This window comes from Sinohyriopsis cumingii, chromosome 6 (genome assembly GCF_028554795.1).
Source record: "Sinohyriopsis cumingii isolate HCF-2022 chromosome 6, ASM2855479v2, whole genome shotgun sequence".
In the NCBI taxonomy this organism is placed as follows: Eukaryota; Metazoa; Mollusca; class Bivalvia; order Unionida; family Unionidae; genus Sinohyriopsis; species Sinohyriopsis cumingii.
This window is the reverse complement of record NC_142966.1, coordinates 104,249,520-104,270,803: the sequence shown is the minus strand read 5'-3', so window position 1 is coordinate 104,270,803 and position 21,284 is coordinate 104,249,520. Positions and strand designations below refer to the sequence as shown.

At 35.2% G+C, this 21,284-nt stretch overlaps 1 protein-coding gene across 2 annotated transcripts in view; it reads left to right on the top strand.

Moving 5' to 3' along the window:
* The window catches only part of LOC149797615 (protein mono-ADP-ribosyltransferase PARP14-like), an 89,988-nt gene that overhangs the window by 22,104 nt on the left and 46,600 nt on the right, over positions 1-21,284 (top strand). For both annotated transcript variants that reach the window (XM_089962495.1, XM_089962496.1), the window contains 3 exons: positions 2,190-2,411; positions 14,508-14,547; positions 17,928-18,031. In XM_089962495.1, the coding sequence (XP_089818621.1) occupies positions 2,190-2,411; positions 14,508-14,547; positions 17,928-18,031 (366 nt within the window). The remainder of the gene's footprint in view (positions 1-2,189; positions 2,412-14,507; positions 14,548-17,927; positions 18,032-21,284) is intronic.

Genomic DNA, 21,284 nt, shown 5'->3' with positions numbered 1-21,284 from the left:
AAGCAAAAAAACACAACAGTTTTTGGAGTACCGGTAAAATATATTTCATTGATAATATTCATTGATAATATTACCCACTTCCAGCCTACCCAGTTACAAGAGAGCATGCGTTCAGTTCAGGTACTAATGGAAGTACTCACACGAGGGGGGGCAGGGGACAGTTTTTATGCACAAATTTAATGCTGCATTCACCAGCCAAGTTTAAAAAAATAAAAAATATAGTGAGGTCAAAAAGGTCCATATTTTTAGATAGCTATATTAAAACAAAGCTTACGAATACTATCCACTTGACCAGAGAAGTCAGTAGCAGTGAGTTCATATCAGAAGAAGTTTACGCACCCCAACCCCAAATTTATACCTGCATTTTTCATGTCTGAAGGTCATTTTTGATACATGATGTGATGCTCACAGTGCAAACACAAGCCCTTTTTCCTAAATGACAGATCTGCAAAACAGTGTGTAATAAACAGGCTGATGCAATTGAAAATAGTTGTCATCCAAGCTGTTTTTGAGATATTCTTCTTGCCCCAAACCCACGTGTTTACTGCAGTGGAAGGCTAGCTCATCTTCCTTGCCGGCTATTGGTATTTTGCTATCTACATACTGCAGAGTAGCTAAGGAAGGTGTACATGCCTGACATCAGTTTCAAGAACAACACAAACCGGAAAAAAAACGTAGTTTACAAATGTATCCATATCTTTAATTAGTAAAAAATAACAGAAAAAGTCACATTAGTCTTAAGTTAAGAAATTTGACGGGCCAATTTACGAATCTATCTCCTGCCACCATGGCACCAGTCCCTGTTTGAGGGGAGATTACTCTGTCTGCATGTGGGGGAAGTTGAGTTTTAGCTTTCATAGCTAATAATATTAACCTGGGAGGACTGAATTTGTTAGGTGGTGGTTCAACTCTAATTTTTTGATCTGGTAAAGAAATTTAGAAGTAATATATTTTACTCTAAGGGGTAATAATAGAATTTTGCCTGGATTTTCCCTTTCATTTCTTAGGCATTGATTCCTTTATAACTGCAGAATGTTAGCATCCATTTTGTCCTGTATTACGTTTCCTAATATGTCACTGTGACCTTCATTTCTTTTCAGAGTATTTTGATGAAGATTTGTTTACATCCATCTTCCTATACTTTAATTTTTTTACCAGAAAAAATAAACCTCTTAGATTCTTATCTGCTTTAAATGAAATTGTATACTAAATGATTGGAGATATATACAAAAAGAATTTAAAATCCTATGAGCAGTTTTCAAGATATGCTGATTTCATTTCAGACATTTGCACTGATGGTCTGGATTACAAAAGTTACCATGATAAATATATGTGTGACATCGTAAAATTGCAACCAGTCTGTCACTCAGGTCTACAGATTCATTATTGCCATGAAGGTGCTTCTGAAACTTAATGCATAGAAAATCATTGTTTAACTATATTATAGATAATGAAGATGGATTATGAGGCACCAGTTTGCAAGGCTGTCAGATTTGTATGACCTATGTAGGGACCCTACCACTTTTCACTGTTGCAGTTCACAAGGCTGTCAGATTTGTATGACCTATGTAGGGACCCTACCACTTTTCACTGTTGCAGTTCACAAGGCTGTCAGATTTGTATGACCTATGTAGGGACCCTACCACTTTTCACTGTTGCAGTTCACAAGGCTGTCAGATTTGTATGACCTATGTAGGGACCCTACCACTTTTCACTGTTGCAGTTCACAAGGCTGTCAGATTTGTATGACCTATGTAGGGACCCTACCACTTTTCACTGTTGCAGTTCACAAGGCTGTCAGATTTGTATGACCTATGTAGGGACCCTACCACTTTTCACTGTTGCATGACAACTATAAAAAGGATTCATTAGGTAAATTTCAGATTTTATCAAGATATTCCAAGAAACTGCTAACATGAGCTTTTTTTTAAATGAAATCAAATTATGTCAAACTAAAATCCAAACTTTTTTACAACGTGAAATTTACTGTCACTTTCAACTGTCTTGTCATTAAACTGGAAAGTGCTACAAAAGCAAAACTTATGTAAATACTGAATTTTCTACCAATTTTTCATTTACAATTTGTCACAATCAGCTTGTTTTAGCCTCAAATTTATTGATTAATTCTATTTTGTAAATGATCAAAACATCACCATTTTAATTTCTAATATTGTTTCCTCTGTTTCAAGGAAATTGACAAGATAACCAATGAATGCCTTGAAAGAGCCAATCATTTGGGTTTCAACTCCATGGCGATATTAGCCCTTGGAACAGGCTACCTTGAATATCCAGCCGACACTGTTGCCACAATGATGTTTAACTGCGTTGAAAATTTCAGCGAGAACGCATCAAATTTATGTTTACAAACCATCAAAATCATTGTTCATCCCTCAGACAAAGAAATTTGGAAGGTAACATGTCTTATTAGACTATTAGTATCATTGTACATTTGGTATACTTATTAGACTTTTAGTGTAGATGTGAATTTGGTATACTTATTAGACTTTTAGTGTTGATATGAATTTGGTATACTTATTAGACTTTTTGTGTAGATGTGAATTTGGTATATTATTTGACTATTAGTGTAGATGTATTATATTTTGGTATACTTATTAGACTTTTAGTGTAGATGTACATTTGGTATACTTATTAGACTTTTAGTGTAGATGTACATTTGGTATACTTATTAGACTGTTAGTGTAGATGTGAATTTGGTATACTTATTAGACTTTTAGTGTAGATGTACATTTGGTATACTTATTAGACTTTTAGTGTAGATGTGAATTTGGTATATTATTTGATTATTAGTGTAGATATGAATTTGGTATACTTATTAGACTTTTAGTGTTGATGTGAATTTGGTATACTTATTAGACTTTTTGTGTAGATGTGAATTTGGTATATTATTTGACTATTAGTGTAGATATGAATTTGGTATACTTATTAGACTTTTAGTATAGATGTGAATTTGGTATACTTATTAGACTTTTAGTGTAGATGTGAATTTGGTATATTATTTGATTATTAGTGTAGATGTGAATTTGGTATATTATTTAACTGTTAAGATATGAATTTGGTATACTTATTAATATATTAGTGTAGATACAAATTTGGTATACTTATTAGACTTTTAGTGTAGATGTGAATTTGGTATACTTATTAGACTTTTAGTGTAGATGTGAATTTGGTATATTATTTGATTATTAGTGTAGATATGAATTTGGTATACTTATTAGACTTTTTGTGTAGATGTACATTTGGTATACTTATTAGACTTTTAGTGTAGATGTGAATTTGGTATATTATTTGACTATTAGTGTAGATGTACATTTGGTATACTTATTAGACTTTTAGTGTAGATGTACATTTGGTATACTTATTAGACTTTTAGTGTAGATGTACATTTGGTATACTTATTAGACTGTTAGTGTAGATGTGAATTTGGTATATTTATTAGACTTTTAGTGTAGATGTATTATATTTTGGTATACTTATTAGACTTTTAGTGTAGATGTACATTTGGTATGCTTATTAGACTTTTAGTGTAGATGTGAATTTGGTATACTTATTAGACTTTTAGTGTAGATGTACATTTGGTATACTTATTAGACTTTTAGTGTAGATGTACATTTGGTATATTATTTGATTATTAGTGTAGATGTGAATTTGGTATATTATTAGACTTTTAGTGTAGATGTGAATTTGGTATACTTATTAGTATATTAGTGTACATGTACATTTGGTATACTTATTAGACTTTTAGTGTAGATGTGAATTTGGTATACTTATTAGACTTTTAGTGTAGATATGAATTTGGTATATTTATTAGACTTTTAGTGTAGATGTGAATTTGGTTTGCTTATTAGACTATTAGTGTAGATATGAATTTGGTATATTTATTAGACTTTTAGTGTAGATGTGAATTTGGTATACTTATTAGACTATTAGTGTAGATGTGAATTTGGTATATTATTTGATCATTAGTGTAGATATGAATTTGGTATACTTATTAGACTTTTAGTGTTGATGTGAATTTGGTATACTTATTAGACGTTTAGTGTAGATATGAATTTGGTATATTTATTAGACTTTTAGTGTAGATGTGAATTTGGTATATTATTTGACTATTAGTGTAGATGTGAATTTGGTATACCTATTAGACTATTAGTGTAGATGTACATTTGGTATACTTATTAGACTTTTAGTGTAGATGTGAATTTGGTATATTTATTAGACTATTAGTGTAGATGTGAATTTGGTATACTTATTAGACTTTTAGTGTAGATGTACATTTGGTATACTTATTAGACTTTTAGTGTAGATGTGAATTTGGTATATTATTTGATCATTAGTGTAGATATGAATTTGGTATACTTATTAGACTTTTAGTGTTGATGTGAATTTGGTATACTTATTAGACGTTTAGTGTAGATATGAATTTGGTATATTTATTAGACTTTTAGTGTAGATGTGAATTTGGTATATTATTTGACTATTAGTGTAGATGTGAATTTGGTATACCTATTAGACTATTAGTGTAGATGTACATTTGGTATACTTATTAGACTTTTAGTGTAGATGTGAATTTGGTATATTTATTAGACTATTAGTGTAGATGTGAATTTGGTATACTTATTAGACTTTTAGTGTAGATGTGAATTTGGTATACTTATTAGACTTTTAGTGTAGATGTAAATTTGGTATACTTATTAGACTATTAGTGTAGATGTGAATTTGGTATATTATTTAACTGTTAAGATATGAATTTGGTATACTTATTAGACTTTTAGTGTAGATATACATTTGGTATACTTATTAGATGTTTAGTGTAGATGTGAATTTGGTATACTTATTAGACTATTAGTGTAGATATGAATTTGGTATACTTATTAGACTATTAGTGTAGATGTGAATTTGGTATATTATTTAACTGTTAAGATATGAATTTGGTATACTTATTAGACTTTTAGTGTAGATATACATTTGGTATACTTATTAGACTTTTAGTGTAGATGTGAATTTGGTATACTTATTAGACTATTAGTGTAGATGTGAATGTGGTATACAGTTAGACTTTTAGTGTAGATATACATTTGATATACTTATTGGACTATTAGTGTAGATATACATTTGGTATACTTATTAGACTTTTAGTGTAGATGTGAATTTGGTATATTATTTGACTATTAGTGTAGATGTGAATTTGGTATACTTATTAGACTTTTAGTGTAGATGTGAATGTGGTATACAGTTAGACTTTTAGTGTAGATATACATTTGATATACTTATAGGACTATTAGTGTAGATATACATTTGGTATACTTATTAGACTTTTAGTGTAGATATACATTTGGTATACTTATTAGACTTTTAGTGTAGATGTGAATTTGGTATATTATTTGACTATTAGTGTAGATGTGAATTTGGTATATTATTTGATCATTAGTGTAGATATGAATTTGGTATACTTATTAGACTTTTAGTGTTGATGTGAATTTGGTATACTTATTAGACGTTTAGTGTAGATATGAATTTGGTATATTTATTAGACTTTTAGTGTAGATGTGAATTTGGTATATTATTTGACTATTAGTGTAGATGTGAATTTGGTATACCTATTAGACTATTAGTGTAGATGTACATTTGGTATACTTATTAGACTTTTAGTGTAGATGTGAATTTGGTATATTTATTAGACTATTAGTGTAGATGTGAATTTGGTATACTTATTAGACTTTTAGTGTAGATGTGAATTTGGTATACTTATTAGACTTTTAGTGTAGATGTAAATTTGGTATACTTATTAGACTATTAGTGTAGATGTGAATTTGGTATATTATTTAACTGTTAAGATATGAATTTGGTATACTTATTAGACTTTTAGTGTAGATATACATTTGGTATACTTATTAGATGTTTAGTGTAGATGTGAATTTGGTATACTTATTAGACTATTAGTGTAGATATGAATTTGGTATACTTATTAGACTATTAGTGTAGATGTGAATTTGGTATATTATTTAACTGTTAAGATATGAATTTGGTATACTTATTAGACTTTTAGTGTAGATGTACATTTGGTATACTTATTAGACTTTTAGTGTAGATGTGAATTTGGTATACTTATTAGACTATTAGTGTAGATGTGAATGTGGTATACAGTTAGACTTTTAGTGTAGATATACATTTGATATACTTATTGGACTATTAGTGTAGATATACATTTGGTATACTTATTAGACTTTTAGTGTAGATGTGAATTTGGTATATTATTTGACTATTAGTGTAGATGTGAATTTGGTATACTTATTAGACTTTTAGTGTAGATGTGAATGTGGTATACAGTTAGACTTTTAGTGTAGATATACATTTGATATACTTATAGGACTATTAGTGTAGATATACATTTGGTATACTTATTAGACTTTTAGTGTAGATATACATTTGGTATACTTATTAGACTTTTAGTGTAGATGTGAATTTGGTATATTATTTGACTATTAGTGTAGATGTGAATTTGGTATACTTATTAGACTTTTAGTGTAGATGTGAATTTGGTATACTTATTAGACTTTTAGTGTAGATGTGAATGTGGTATATTATTTGACTTTTAGTGTAGATGTGAATTTGGTATATTATTTGACTTTTAGTGTAGATGTGAATTTGGTATACTTATTAGACTTTTAGTGTAGATATACATTTGGTATACTTATTAGACTTTTAGTGTAGATGTGAATTTGGTATATTATTTGACTTTTAGTGTAGATGTGAATTTGGTATACTTATTAGACTTTTAGTGTAGATGTGAATGTGGTATACAGTTAGACTTTTAGTGTAGATATACATTTGATATACTTATAGGACTATTAGTGTAGATATACATTTGGTATACTTATTAGACTTTTAGTGTAGATGTGAATGTGGTATACAGTTAGACTTTTAGTGTAGATATACATTTGATATACTTATAGGACTATTAGTGTAGATATACATTTAGTATACTTATTAGACTTTTAGTGTAGATATGAATTTGGTATATTATTTGACTATTAGTGTAGATGTGAATTTGGCATACTTATTAGACTTTTAGTGTAGATATACATTTGGTATACTTATTAGACTATTAGTGTAGATGTGAATTTGGTATATTATTTGATTATTAGTGTAGATATGAATTTGGTATACTTATTAGACTTTTAGTGTTGATGTGAATTTGGTATATTATTTGATTATTAGTGTAGATGTGAATTTGGTATACTTATTAGACTTTTAGTGTAGATGTGAATTTGGTATACTTATTAGTATATTAGTGTAGATATACATTTGGTATATGATTAGACTATTAGTGTAGATGTACATTTGGTATACTTATTAGACTTTTAGTGTAGATGTGAATTTGGTATACAGTTAGACTATTACTGTAGATATACTTTTGGTATACAGTTAGACTATTACTGTAGATATACATTTGGTATACAGTTGGACTATTACTGTAGATATACATTTGGTATAATTATTAGACTCTTAGTATCATTGTATATTTAGTATACTTATTAGACTATTAGTGTAGATGTACATTTGGTATATTATATATTAGAATATTATTTTAGATGTGCATTTTGCTTTTCAATACAACTGCTACACGAGCTGTCTAGAAAATCTTATTTGCTACTCCTTCTGAACTGATGGTTCATCACTTAAAGACTTTACATGACTGGTGGATCTGAATTAAAATGGCGCTTATCTTCTTTCTGCATCCAATATGGCCACTTTGGCAGCCATGTTAAAATCTTGTTACTACTACTAATCTTAAATGGAAAGTCACATTGACCTGGGGTTTTCACCAGAAGGCTGATGATAATACCTAGTTGTCCAGAATGAAAAGGCAAAAGCAAAAGATATAGAAGCTAAGAAGAGTTAAGTGGTAAATTAAGCTACATACCTGTAATTGAAAATCTAAGCTATTTGTAACATCCCATTTATGATGTTGGAAAAAAAGAATGTTGTTGTATCATTTCAAGAGAAATAAAAGATTCCATTAATTTTGATAAATTTAAGCAATAACGACTCATGTCAGCACTGGGTCTATGTAATGCCAACTAGGGTCAATTCTGAATAATGAGAAATGTGACCATGTTGCATAGTAATTACTTTGCATGTTGCAGAGTTCTTGAAGTCATGAAGCTTTAGAATCAGTTACATACTGCATCAATGGCAGTAGCAATGTAACGAAAGTCAGTCCTGCAAAATGTGAATGTTAATTTTAGTAACTACAAATCATCATCATCATCATCATCATTGGCGACTCGGTCTCGAAAGACCATGCGAATAGCGCCCTTGGGGTGTTGCCTGTCTCTGTTGGCAACGTCTGCTGTGGCTGTGCAGGCCTATACGTGAGTGACAGTCCCTACTGCAGTTGGTGCAGACATACTGGGAAGTCTGCATTACTGTGGTTGCTGTTGCGTTCTTCTTTCTCTTACGTTTCTCTGCCACCAACTGGCCTCTCCTCGCATCAGCAACTGATATGCCATTGTTTACCATCAGTCTCCAGGTGCCTCGGTCCTCAGCCAGCTCTTCCCAGCCATCGGGTGAAATCTTGCATGCCTTCATGTCCCTCTTGCACACATCTTTGAAACGGAGTGAGGGGTGTCCGACTCTTCTCATGCCAGTGGCCAGCTGTCCATATAAGATGTCCTTTGGCAGCCTTCCATCCTCCATGTGTCGGACGTGACCCAGCCATCGAAGGCGGCGTTTAATTAGTAGGGAGTACATGCTGGGGGTACTTGCACGCTGCAGGATCTCGCTGTGTGGAACACGGTCTTGCCAGCTGATTTTCAGGATGTGTTTTAGGCACCATATATGGAAGGAGTTGGGCCGGCGTTCTTGCCTCATGTAGGTACTCCACGTCTCACTTCCATATAGAAGGGTGCTGAGAACGCAGGCCTGGTAGACTCGGACCTTGGTGTGCTCTGTCAGCGTGTTGTTTTCCCAAACCCTCTTTGTTAATCGAGCCATGATGGTGTTTGCCTTTCCAAGCCTTCTGTCCAGCTCCATATCAATCGAGAGAGTGTTGCTGATGGTTGACCCTAGGTAGGTAAAGTTGTTGACTGCTTCCAGGGTGACACCGTTGATTTTGATTGAAGGGGCAATGGTGGTATCTTGCACGCTGACATTTGTTTTTTCCAAGCTGATTGTGAGACCAAAGTGCGTGCAGGCAACAGCAAAACGGTCTCCCAGTCTCTGGAGGGCTTCCTCGGTCTGGGCCACAAGAGCTGTGTCATCTGCAAAAAGCATCTCCCTGATGAGCACAGCTCTCACTTTGGTCTTTGAGCGCAGTCGTGCCAGGTTGAACAGGCTCCCATCAGACCTGGTGTGTAGATATATGCCATCCGTGGACGTGTCGAAGGCGTAGGACAGGAGCAGGGAGAAGAAGATCCCAAAAAGTGTTGGTGCCAGCACGCAGCCCTGCTTCACACCACTGTTAATTGGGAAGGAAGTTGAGTATGATCCATCATACAGGACTGTTCCCTTCATATCTGCATGGAAAGAGATTATCATGCTGAGGAGTTTTGGTGGGCAACCGATCTTACTCAGAAGTTCAAAAAGGCCCTTCCTGCTGACCAAGTCAAAGGCCTTGGTGAGGTCGATGAACATCATGTAGAGTGGTTGACCTTGCTCTCTGCTCTTCTCTTGGAGTTGTCGTAGGGAGAAGATCATGTCTGTCGTCGACCTGCCTGCTCTGAAGCCGCACTGTGATTCCGGGTACACACGGTCTGCCAGCAATTGCAGCCTGTTGAGTATGATGCGGGCGTACACTTTACCAACAATACTCAAGAGCGAGATCCCTCTGTAATTATTACAGTCACTGCGGTCGCCCTTGTTTTTGTAAAGGGTCACAATTGTGGCATCATGCATGTCTTGGGGGACTACTCCTTCCTCCCAGCAGCGGCAAAGTAGCTCGTGCAGTGGTTTAATCAATGCTGGTTTTCCACGTTTGATAGCTTCGGGCAGGATGCTGTCACTACCTGGTGCTTTGTCGTTTGGAAGGCAGTCGATTGCTTTGCTGAGCTCCTCTAAGGTTGGCACTTTGTCGAGCTCTTCCATGGTGGGCAGATTCTTTATGCTGCTGAGGGCTGCATCAGTGACTGACGTTTCTCTGGAGTATAGTTCTGAGTAGTGCTCCACCCATCTGGCCATCTGTTGCCCACGGTCTGTGATCTTCTCTCCCGTCAGGGATTTCAGGGGAGCGACCCCTTTCACTGTAGGGCCTAGAGCCTTCTTGATGCCACTGTACATGCCTTGGATGTGTCCGGACTCGGCACTGCGCTGGATCCCTTCACACAGTTGTTGCCAGTACTCGTTCGCACACTGTCTAGCAATGCGTTGGGTGTTACTTCGGGCACTTCTGAGAGCAGCAAGCGTCCGTTCATTAGGGCATTTTTTGTAAGCTATGAAGGCTTTTCGTTTCTCCTCGATTTGTGGTTCCATCCTTGATAGGTGTGCATTGAACCAGTCCTGGCTGGGTCGTTCCTTCTTGCCAAACGTTGACATAGCTGTATTGTAGATGGCACCCTTCATGGCGTTCCACTTGGCTGTAGCGTCATACTCAGGCAGGTCCTGGAGAGCCTTGTTCAGGGCAGACACATACTCCTTCACCTTGGCAGGGACTGACATCTGTGCAGTGTTTATGCGAGGACATCCTTTTGGTTTTGTGCGGTGTAGCATGTGTGGCTGTAGTCGCACTCTGCTGCTCACAAGGGCATGATCGGAGTCACAGTCTGCACTGTGGTAGGTTCTGGTGGAGAGGACGCTGTTAAGGGCAGAGCGCCTGGTGATGACCAAGTCGAGTTGGTGCCAGTGATGAGATCTGGGGTGTTTCCATGACACTTTGTGTTGTGGCTTACACTTGAAGAAGGTGTTTGTGATGCACAGGCCATGGTAGGTGCATAGCTCCAGCAGTCTCTGGCCGTTTTCGTTAGTCTTTCCAGTGCCATGATATCCGAGGCAGGTAGGCCAGGACTCATGGTCCGCACCTACTCTGGCATTAAAGTCGCCGAGGAGGAATAGTGGTTCATTTTTGGGGCATCCTTTGATCTGTTCATCCAGCTGCCCATAGAACTGATCCTTCACGTCTTCTGATGACGTGAGGGTTGGGGCGTAGACACTGATGATGTTGACAGGACCTGAAGTAGTGGTGAGGCGGATGGACAAGAGACGCTCAGTGCCCCCTGTTGGAGGTTCAACCGAGGCCAGGAGATTGTTTTTGATGGCAAAGCCCACTCCGTGCTGACGGGGCTCCTCAGGTTCTCGACCCTTCCAGAAGAAGGTGTAGTTTTCCTCTCTGAGGGAGCCACTAGAGGCGAGCCTGGTTTCCTGGAGGGCAGCTATGCTGATATTTAGTCTGGTGAGTTCTCTATCGATGATGGCCGTCTTTCTGGTGTCGTCCACTTCTCTGAGGTCGTCGGAGATGCCTGTACACATGGTGCGCACATTCCAGCTTGCAAATCGAAGAGCTGGAGTCTTCTTTATTGGTTTCTTGTTTCTTTTGTCTGGTGTGGAATTACCGTCTGCTTGTCATGCTGAACAACACACTGAGCTCCAGACACCCACTGGAGCAGGCAGACGATGGCGGGTCAACACCTTATTGACCGGGGGCTGCCCGGCTTGAGGCGGGCGATAGTTGGCCAGTGGGACACGATGATCCCTCCCACCATCAAAGCTGACCCGTGGCGCCCCTTCCCTACGCCAATCAGGTGGGACTTATAACCCATAAACTGTCAGCTTCCGTGTTGTTTCCTCACTCAGTAGCGAGACTGGAGTGTCCTCTCCAGGGCGCAAGCCTGGGCGTGGAATATGGAGATCCTGGGCTGCCCAGACGTCAGGATCCCCCTCTCATCCTTGCTGGTGGGGTCCAAAGGAATGCTGAGCATGACATTTGGCACCAGTTTGGATGCAGGAGCTGCCGGAAGGAGGTCGTAGTCGACCCCCAGCCGCCTTAGGGGCTCCACTCCTGATTTTCTGTCTGGGTTTACTCCCGTAGCCTTTCCTTCTCCCGAAGATATCCACAAGGCAGTGGAGCCATAATCCAATGGATGGGACTTGGTTGGTTTTGAATCAGAGTTTCCTTCTCCTAGATGAACTGCCTGACAAGGCTAACGAGCTTCATCTGCCCAGGTTTGGGGTCAGAGTTTCCCTTCTCTTAGACTGGTTGCCTGCCAAGGCTAATGAGCCCAGTCTGCCCACCCAGTTATACCGCCGGGTACTTGGTCGCGCCACACAGCAGGCTCTGTTAAAACAGGGGGCACCGTGTGAAGGTGCTGCTGTGGACACAATAGTGTAGGAGAGGCCATATGCATGTAACCTCCTGCCCCGCAGAGCGAGACAGTGGTCCTGCGGCGATCACTACACCTGGGAAGGAGAGGCTATGAGAGATGCTTCACTTTCCTTTGGCAAGCGGGACGTCAGGCCCAGGCCACGCACCCCCCTACTACAAATAGTTAAAAAAATAATATATTTACAACAAAAAATTGAATCTCAAAAATAAATAACAGAACCATATTTTAGTCATTGTTTGCAAATTTTAATGGGACAAGCAAGAAAAGTGTAATGGATGCATAAATAATTTCTTTCTGATGTTACAATCAAATAGCTCATACTTTCTGATGTTACAATCAAATAGCTCATACTTTCTGATGTTACAATCAAATAGCTCATACTTTCTATGTCAAATAATGTAATTTCAACCAACTTAAATGCTTTTTAATAAGTCCTGGTAAAAATTTATAATTATGTTAAAGCCTGAAAAGTTAATATGGAGGTTAAATGAGTTCATGTTGGAATTAATGTTAATTCACTCTGCTTTGCAAGGTGTCAGTTTTCATGGATTTTCTGGCCGTTATGCTATAAAGAGACTTAACAAACAGATCATATGATCCTTCTTTGGAAACAACAGAACTATTTGTCAAATTCATAAATTAATTGCCAACGAAAGTACATTTTACAAGAGCGTCAAAGTTTACACCCACAAAAATAAATGAATGAACAACATTTTCTGCATTTTTAATTTATTTACCTCTCTTCTGCCCTCCCCATTTTCTTCATTATTACCTATTTTCTGTCCTTCCTATTCTCTTCATTATTTTCTTGTATTCTATTCTCATTATCTACATTATTTGCCTGCCATCTGTCCTCCCAATGTTCTGTATTATCTGCCTGATTTCTATCCTCTACAGTATCATTTCTGTATTATCTGCCTGATTTCTATCTTTGATATTTTCTGCATTATCTGCCTGATTTCTGTCTTCAACATTTTCTGTATTGTCTGCCTGATTTCTGTCTTTGACATTTTCTGTATTATCTGCCTGATTTCTATCCTCTACATTATCATTTTCTGTATTATCTGCCTGATTTCTATCTTCAGCATGTTCTGTATTATCTGGCTGATTTCTATCTTTGACATTTCCTGCATTATCTGCCTGATTTCTGTCTTTGACATTTCCTGTATTATCTGCCTGATTTCTGTCATTGACATTTCCTGTATTATCTGCCTGATTTCTGTCATTGACATTTCCTGCATTATCTGCCTGATTTCTATCCTCTACATTATCATTTTCTGTATTATCTGCCTGATTTCTATCTTCAGCATGTACTGTATTATCTGCCTGATTTCTGTCTTTGACATTTATTGCATTATCTGCCTGATTTCTATCCTCTACATTATCATTTTCTGTATTATCTGCCTGATTTCTATCTTCAGCATGTTCTGCATTATCTGGCTGATTTCTGTCTTTGACATTTCCTGCATTATCTGCCTGATTTCTGTCTTTGACATTTATTGCATTATCTGCCTGATTTCTATCCTCTACATTATCATTTTCTGTATTATCTGCCTGATTTCTATCTTTGATATTTCCTGCATTATCTGCCTGATTTCTGTCTTTGACAATTTCTGCATTATCTGCCCGATTTCTATCCTCTACATTATCATTTTCTGTATTATCTGCCTGATTTCTATCTTCAGCATGTTCTGTATTATCTGGCTGATTTCTATCTTTGACATTTCCTGCATTATCTGCCTGATTTCTGTCTTTGACATTTATTGCATTATCTGCCTGATTTCTATCCTCTACATTATCATTTTCTGTATTATCTGCCTGATTTCTATCTTTGATATTTCCTGCATTATCTGCCTGATTTCTGTCTTTGACAATTTCTGCATTATCTGCCTGATTTCTATCTTCAACATTTTCTGCAATGTCTGCCTGATTTCTATCTTTGACATTTCCTGCATTGTCTACCTGATTTCTCTCTTCAACATTTTATGTATTGTCTGCCTGATTTCTATCCTCTACATTATCATTTTTTGTATTATCTGCCTGATTTCTATCCTCGACATTACTATTTTTTGCCTGACTTCTATCCTTGGCATTTTCGGTTTCTGCATTATCTGCTTGATTTTTATCCTCGACATTTTCTGTATTATCTGCCTGTCATCTGTCTCTTTTCAGGCATTCAGATCAGAAGCCAGGAAAAGAGCTTCAAATTCAGGTAAACTTGAAAAATGATTGCTGTCAATCTTAAAGTTTGAACAAGCATAAATGTTTTGTAATGTTGAATATCAAATATAATTACAGTTTCTTTTTTGTCCTTAAAACTGTCTATCCTTGTGTCCATTGCAAAATCTTGTGAACACAGCGTGTAATGAAGGTTTTAATAGATTGCCATGAAATTTGGTCAATGTTATGATAATTGTCTGCATTGCTTCCTCAGTTTTATCGGGGCCCCGAGTGGCCGAGTGGTCTAAAGCGCTCTTCGTTACGGATCACTGCCATCTCACCTCTGTCTGTGGTGGTTCGAGTCTAAAATTCAGCCAATGTGGGCATGTAAGAAAGCTTGCCAGTAGCTTCTCGTGGGTCGGTGGTTCTTTCTGGGGTTTTCCAGGTTCTTCCTCCACCATTAATACTGGCCGCCATGTATAGCCTATCGTGCTGAAAAATGGCGTTAAACCCCACAACAACAACATCCTCAGTTTTATAAGAGTTATTGCCCCTTTTGACCTGCAGCAGAATGTCATGCATGACAGTCCTGTGAATGCAGCTAGTCTCATAGATTTCAGTTGATCACTATGAAATTTGGCAAATGTTTTTTTTGTTATCTGATGATGTTCATATTGGGACAAATCATCTTGCTCCCACAAGTTGTGTTAGAGTTATTGCTCTTTTTTTTTCGTTGCTGAATGACAGAATCTTGTGAATGTAAATGATCTCACAAATATCAGTATATTCCTGTGAAATTTTGTACATGTTATGATCATAATCTGAAGATGAAAATTTGGAAAAATTCCTGTGCTTTTGCAATTTTTGTAAGAGTTATTGCCCTTAATGACTTGTGGCCAGATGCAATGCCTGGCAGGATATTGCAAAATCATCTTGGTCACAGTTTTCATTAGATCACCATGAAAATTTGTGCATGTTATGGCTGTCTGAAAAGTCACACATTATCAAATCACTGTACTCTTGCAATTTAGAGTTATTTGCCATTTTGTCATACAACTGAATTTAGTGTAAGATAGAATCTTGTAAACGAAACATGTTTTGTAGTTTTTCATGGATTTTTGTAAAACTTGATAAGTGTTATGAGTTGAATATTGACATATTTTTTACTCACAAGATTTGTATGAGTTATTGCCCTTTACAATTTACAGGTGGATGCAGTATATTAATATAGTAAGGTGCCATTAGCCTGGATTATGACCATTTACTAAGAGTCTTTTAATGTATCACAATAATATAGTTCAAGATGTCCTTGTCAGAATTCACTATAATTCCACATTCATGTTTCTGTTCAAGAATATTATTGATGAGCACTTTCTATTTCCAGTGAATGATTATTTGGAAATGTGCAATATATAGCTGCTAAATAGAAAATAAGGAAAGTACATGTTGCCTATGATGGATGAATGTACTCTTATGCTATTTTTTATGCAGCCGTATACTTATTTAATATTCTCAAATCTAAATGTGTAGTACTAAAACGATGATAATAACAATGACAGACATGGCTTTTATTGCTTTGTTTTTGTATTTTTTAATGTACCAAAGAGGTGTAATCCATATAAAGGCAAGTGCAATATATATATATATATATATATATATATATATATATATATATATCTTTTCTTATTCTTCTTGGTAGTCTCTTGGATCGAGGAAGACAAGTTGTGCGATTTATTATTTTATAGACTGTTTAAACAAATTACATCCTAAAATAAAATTTACATTCAATGTGTCTTAAACTAAAGTATCATTTTTGGACATAGAGGTCGTGAAAAATGAAAATGATGACATCACTACCATCGTTAATGTTAAAGACACAAATATACATCAGTGTGTTGAATATTCTTCATGCCATCCTAAATCATGTAAAAACGTGATACCATAGAGTCGAGCAGAAAGATACAGAAGAATTATTTCAGATGACACTATTTTTAAATCATCTTTGACAGAGTTTAAGGTCAGCATTTTTTAAATAGAAATTACTCTATTAACATCATTAATACTGCTTTCAGAAAAGTATCTTCTCTTAGACAACTTGAATCATTACAATGTAAAATCAAAAATAGAAATGAAGATATCGTTCCTTTTGTTATTGAATATAATCCAAGTTTGCCTAATATAGGTAAGATTGTCAATAAATAAAGTTTTGGTGTTGTTTATTATATATATATATATATACCACTCATCTTGTAATAGGAACTGTGTTATAGTGAAGCTAGGCCACTCATCTTTTAATAGGAAATGTGTTATAGTGAAGCTAGGCCACTCATCTTCTAATAGGAAATGTGTTATAGTGAAGTTAGGCCACACATCTTCTAATAGGAAATGTGTTATAGTGAAGCTAGGCCACTCATCTTGTAATAGGAAATGTGTTGTAGTGAAGGCCACTGATCTTATGATAGGAACTGTGTTACAGTGAAGGCCACTCTTTTTTGTAATAGGAACTGTTATGATGAAGACCACTCATCTTTCAGTAGGAACTGTTGTAGTGTAGGGCACACATCTTGTAACAGGAACTGTGTTATAGTGAAGGCTACATGTCATATAATATGAACTATATTATAGTGAAAGCCTTTCACTTAGGAGAGTCTGATGCATTTTGGCATACAATTAACAGCTGATGTTTTTTCAAATATATAGATACTTGATTATAAGTCAGCAGCCTTCATAGACCCATCTCTGACAGCTCATAATGTACAGGCTTGGTCTGTGTGGTTGTTAGAAGTAATCAGTAGACAAACAATGTAGGCACTGATCTGCTGGCACATTATGTGATGGTAGATCAGGGTAGATGTTGATTACAGTTGGACATGACTTACAAGTGAGTATATACAGTGATGAATTGTGATAATTAGGATTACCAGTACATTGAATTGGCACATGTCTTTGTGTGAGTTTTATTTTACTTTTGATGGCTTTTGGATGTATAGGAATGCATTGAATTGGCATGTGTTTTTGTGTTTGTTTTGTTTTACTCTTCACAGCTTTAGGCTATTTAAACATCATTGGCTGCTCACAGTGATATGTTCTGATTTAATTTAGATTTTTTTAAGGCTAATTTTAGTGTAAATTTTACATTTGAGACTGAAGATATATCTCTGTCATTTGATAGTTGAAGGCTATCTGTTTATTCAGCCAAAGTTTGTTGAAATTCAAGAAGGAAGACATTGGTAAATCAGTCTAAATGGGATTTAGGTTTATGGAACATTTTGGATCTTGTAGATAGTTTTCATAGTATTAAAAAATGTGATATAATGAAATAATACTATATGACAAGATGTGTTAGAGGATAGTTTAAAATGATGTAAATTAGATCAGATAGAAAGGATTCTTCAAAGTACATGTTTTCAATTTATTTTCATTAATTTACAGAAACCTGTTCCTCCTCCTCAAGTTCATTGACAAGACTATCAACAGCCTACAAGGAGGGAAATATCACTATCAAAATCTGTTCTGGCAAATTAGCAGACTGGAAGGTAGGTTGTAATTTATTGAACACAAGAGTTGTTCAGTTCCTTGAACTTTCGTAACTTTTGTAATGTAAAACTGACGCTAAGAGCAAAAGCCTGACCTGTTTTCATCCAGGTGTTTTTACTCAGTCAGCTGACAACTTCTAGCTTCTTTAATGTTCTCCTTCAATGTCAAGGATTTAATCCTTGAAAATTATACCTAAATTTTGGGAAATTTATTTAGAGTTTAAGGCTGCTGCTTTTAAATGGACTAATTTAGTCATAATACTGTACTTTGCCTTTACTTGTATAGAACCTTTTAACCCTTGAATCTGAGGAAACTGTTTCCAGTTGAAAGTTAGGCCCATCATCTATTTATCCCTTGAATCTAAGGAAACTCTTTCCAGTTGAAAGTTAGGCCTGTCATCCTTTTATCCCTTGAATCTGAGGACATGGTTTCCATTTGAAAGTTAGTCCCATCATCTTTTTATACATTGAATCTGAGGAAACTGTTTCCAGTTGAAAGTTAGGCCCATCAGTTTTTTTATCCCTTGAATCTTAGGGAACTGTTTCCAGTTGAAAATTAGGCCCATCATCTTTTTATCCTTGAATCTGAGGAAACTGTTTCCAATTGAAAGTTAGGCCCATCATTCTTTTATCCCTTGAATCTGAAGAAACTGTTTCCAGTTGAAAGTTAGGCCCATCATAGCTCTTGATTTGTTTCCTTTTGAGATTGAAAATGGGCCTCAACATTAATTTTTTAGATTACTTGCCCAGCTGGGCATGTTCTTATTGATCCTTCTTGCTCAGTCTGATTGATAATACTTGCCCAGATCTATTTTGGGTTGAAATTTTTAAAAAATGGTAGCAAAGCATACATTATCGAGATAGCAATATAATCATCACAAACTGTTTCATCTTAATAACTTTTCTAATCTTTGGCAAAATTTGACTGTTATGGTCCCATTTTGACTTAGAATTTTTGAAACACTTCATGGACTGAAAATCAAAATTTGGCATTTGCTTTTAGATCAAAAAAATCTAAGTCTAAATAAACTTTCACCATTTTCAGATCGAATTTAATGGAGTTATTATGCCTGATTGACAGTGAAATTGACCTTTCAATTTTGTTTTTACTCATATCTTTTGTAGGGCTCCATTGATTGAAATCAAATTCAGGACAAGTTTAATTTTCACCTTTATAAAGATTTACAGAATTATGACCCACTTTTCTACTTGGAACCTTGTTCTTCAATTTCCACTCAGTAATTTTTGAAAGACTTAATGGATTGAAGTCAAGTTTCATATTGGGCTTTATGTTAAGAACACCTACATGTAAATATTTGATTTTTCTTGTTTGGGGTCAAAATTATATGGAGTTATGGTCTCGGTTTGAATTGGAACTTTGCCATTTAACTGCTTCATATTGGAACTGGTTCTTGCTCTCTGTTGTCAGATAAGGTTATTAGATGCTTCTCAGTCAGAGAATAACCAGACTAAAAATAATGTGAAAAATTGGCAAGTTTGGATTACAGATTTTAGTTGAAATATCCTGTTAATTGCAGCAATGTCATCAATATATTTGATGCTGATATCAGCTGTCTAACATGCTGCCTGATGTGCGATTGACCGATAAAATGGACCAAGGTATCTAGCATAAGTAATAGAATGGATTGCATATAAAGTAGACCCTCATTTCAAGTAAAAAGTGGAATATTTTGGCTCAAGTTATGTAATTATTACAAAGAGTATGGGGCAAAATGGTGTGGAATGAAAATTTACCATATCGCATCATCTTAATTCATTAACCCCTGGCATAAAGTTTATGTATCATGAGCTTGTACCCTGTTTTCATGATCTGTATCATCAAGGTCATTTAAGACACACCAACATGTGTGGTATTACAGAAAACTAGGCAGATTTAGCTCTACAATGATACCAAATAATCTAGACTTTCTACTTGCTTAACAAAGTTCAGAGGGAAAAACATGTTTTTTGTGACCCAATTTTTGGGGGGGCCAAAAATTTGCCTATTGTTGAAATTGGATTTTGTGACATTTTGGTCTGAAATCTAAGGCAGACCAGTATAAACTGCACACAGACATGTGAACCTTTGCAGAAAATAGTATAAGATTCAGAGTTTAAATATGGCCAGGACAAAAACATGATAGGTCTGATAAGCAAAACAAAAAAAAAACCAACTACAGCTTTTACCCTTCTGCACATGTCCAAGTGTAATAACCAATAAAAACCTCAATTTTAACAGATCTAGGCATCTGGCTAAACAAAAATCTCTTGGAAGCAGATATATTTTGATGTATTCAGAAATAACCCACAAAATGCATTTCCTACTCCCATTTCAGGTGGAGGAAAAAAACGAAAATCTTAAGGGGTTAATGAGTTAATGGGTGAATTTTGATGATATCACAAAATTAGCATATTTCTTATGTACTTGATTATTTATGCATCAATATTGCACATACATACAAAAATAGCAATTCCTTGACAGATTATAATAAATTTCAAAAAATCTTGTTAAAGGTTTCATTGGTAACAGCTGAAAATCCTTTGTCCAGTCTGTTATTTGTTTTAGCTAATATTCACTTGCCCTTGCCTTAGTTTCACTTGCCCTTGCCTTAGTTTTGCTGGCCTTGGCCAATCTGAGAAGCATTAATATGATGTTCTGAAATATAATGAAAATTAGAGATGTTTTGTATTTTGATAATACTGTACTATGATACATACTATGGTATACTACAGTTATATTAGGACCAACAATTTAATCTTCTGGAACAGAGGCCAACCATTTTATTAAAATGTATGTCTGTCAATAGATGAAAATATATCTTGCTCTGATTTACACCAAAATAAAACTATATTATATCCATTATACTAACCATATATTATATCCATTATACTATCCATATATTCATTATACTATCCATATATTATATCCATTATACTACCATATATTATATCCATTATACTATCCATATATTACATCCATTATACTATCCATATATTCATTATACTATCCATATATTATATCCATTATACTATCCATATATTATATCCATTATACTATCCATATATTATATCCATTATACTATCCATATATTCATTATACTATCCATATATTACATCCATTATACTATCCATATATTATATCCATTATACTATCTGTATATTCATTATACTATCCATATATTATATCCATTATACTATCCATATATTATATCCATTATACTATCCATATATTATATCCATTATACTATCCATA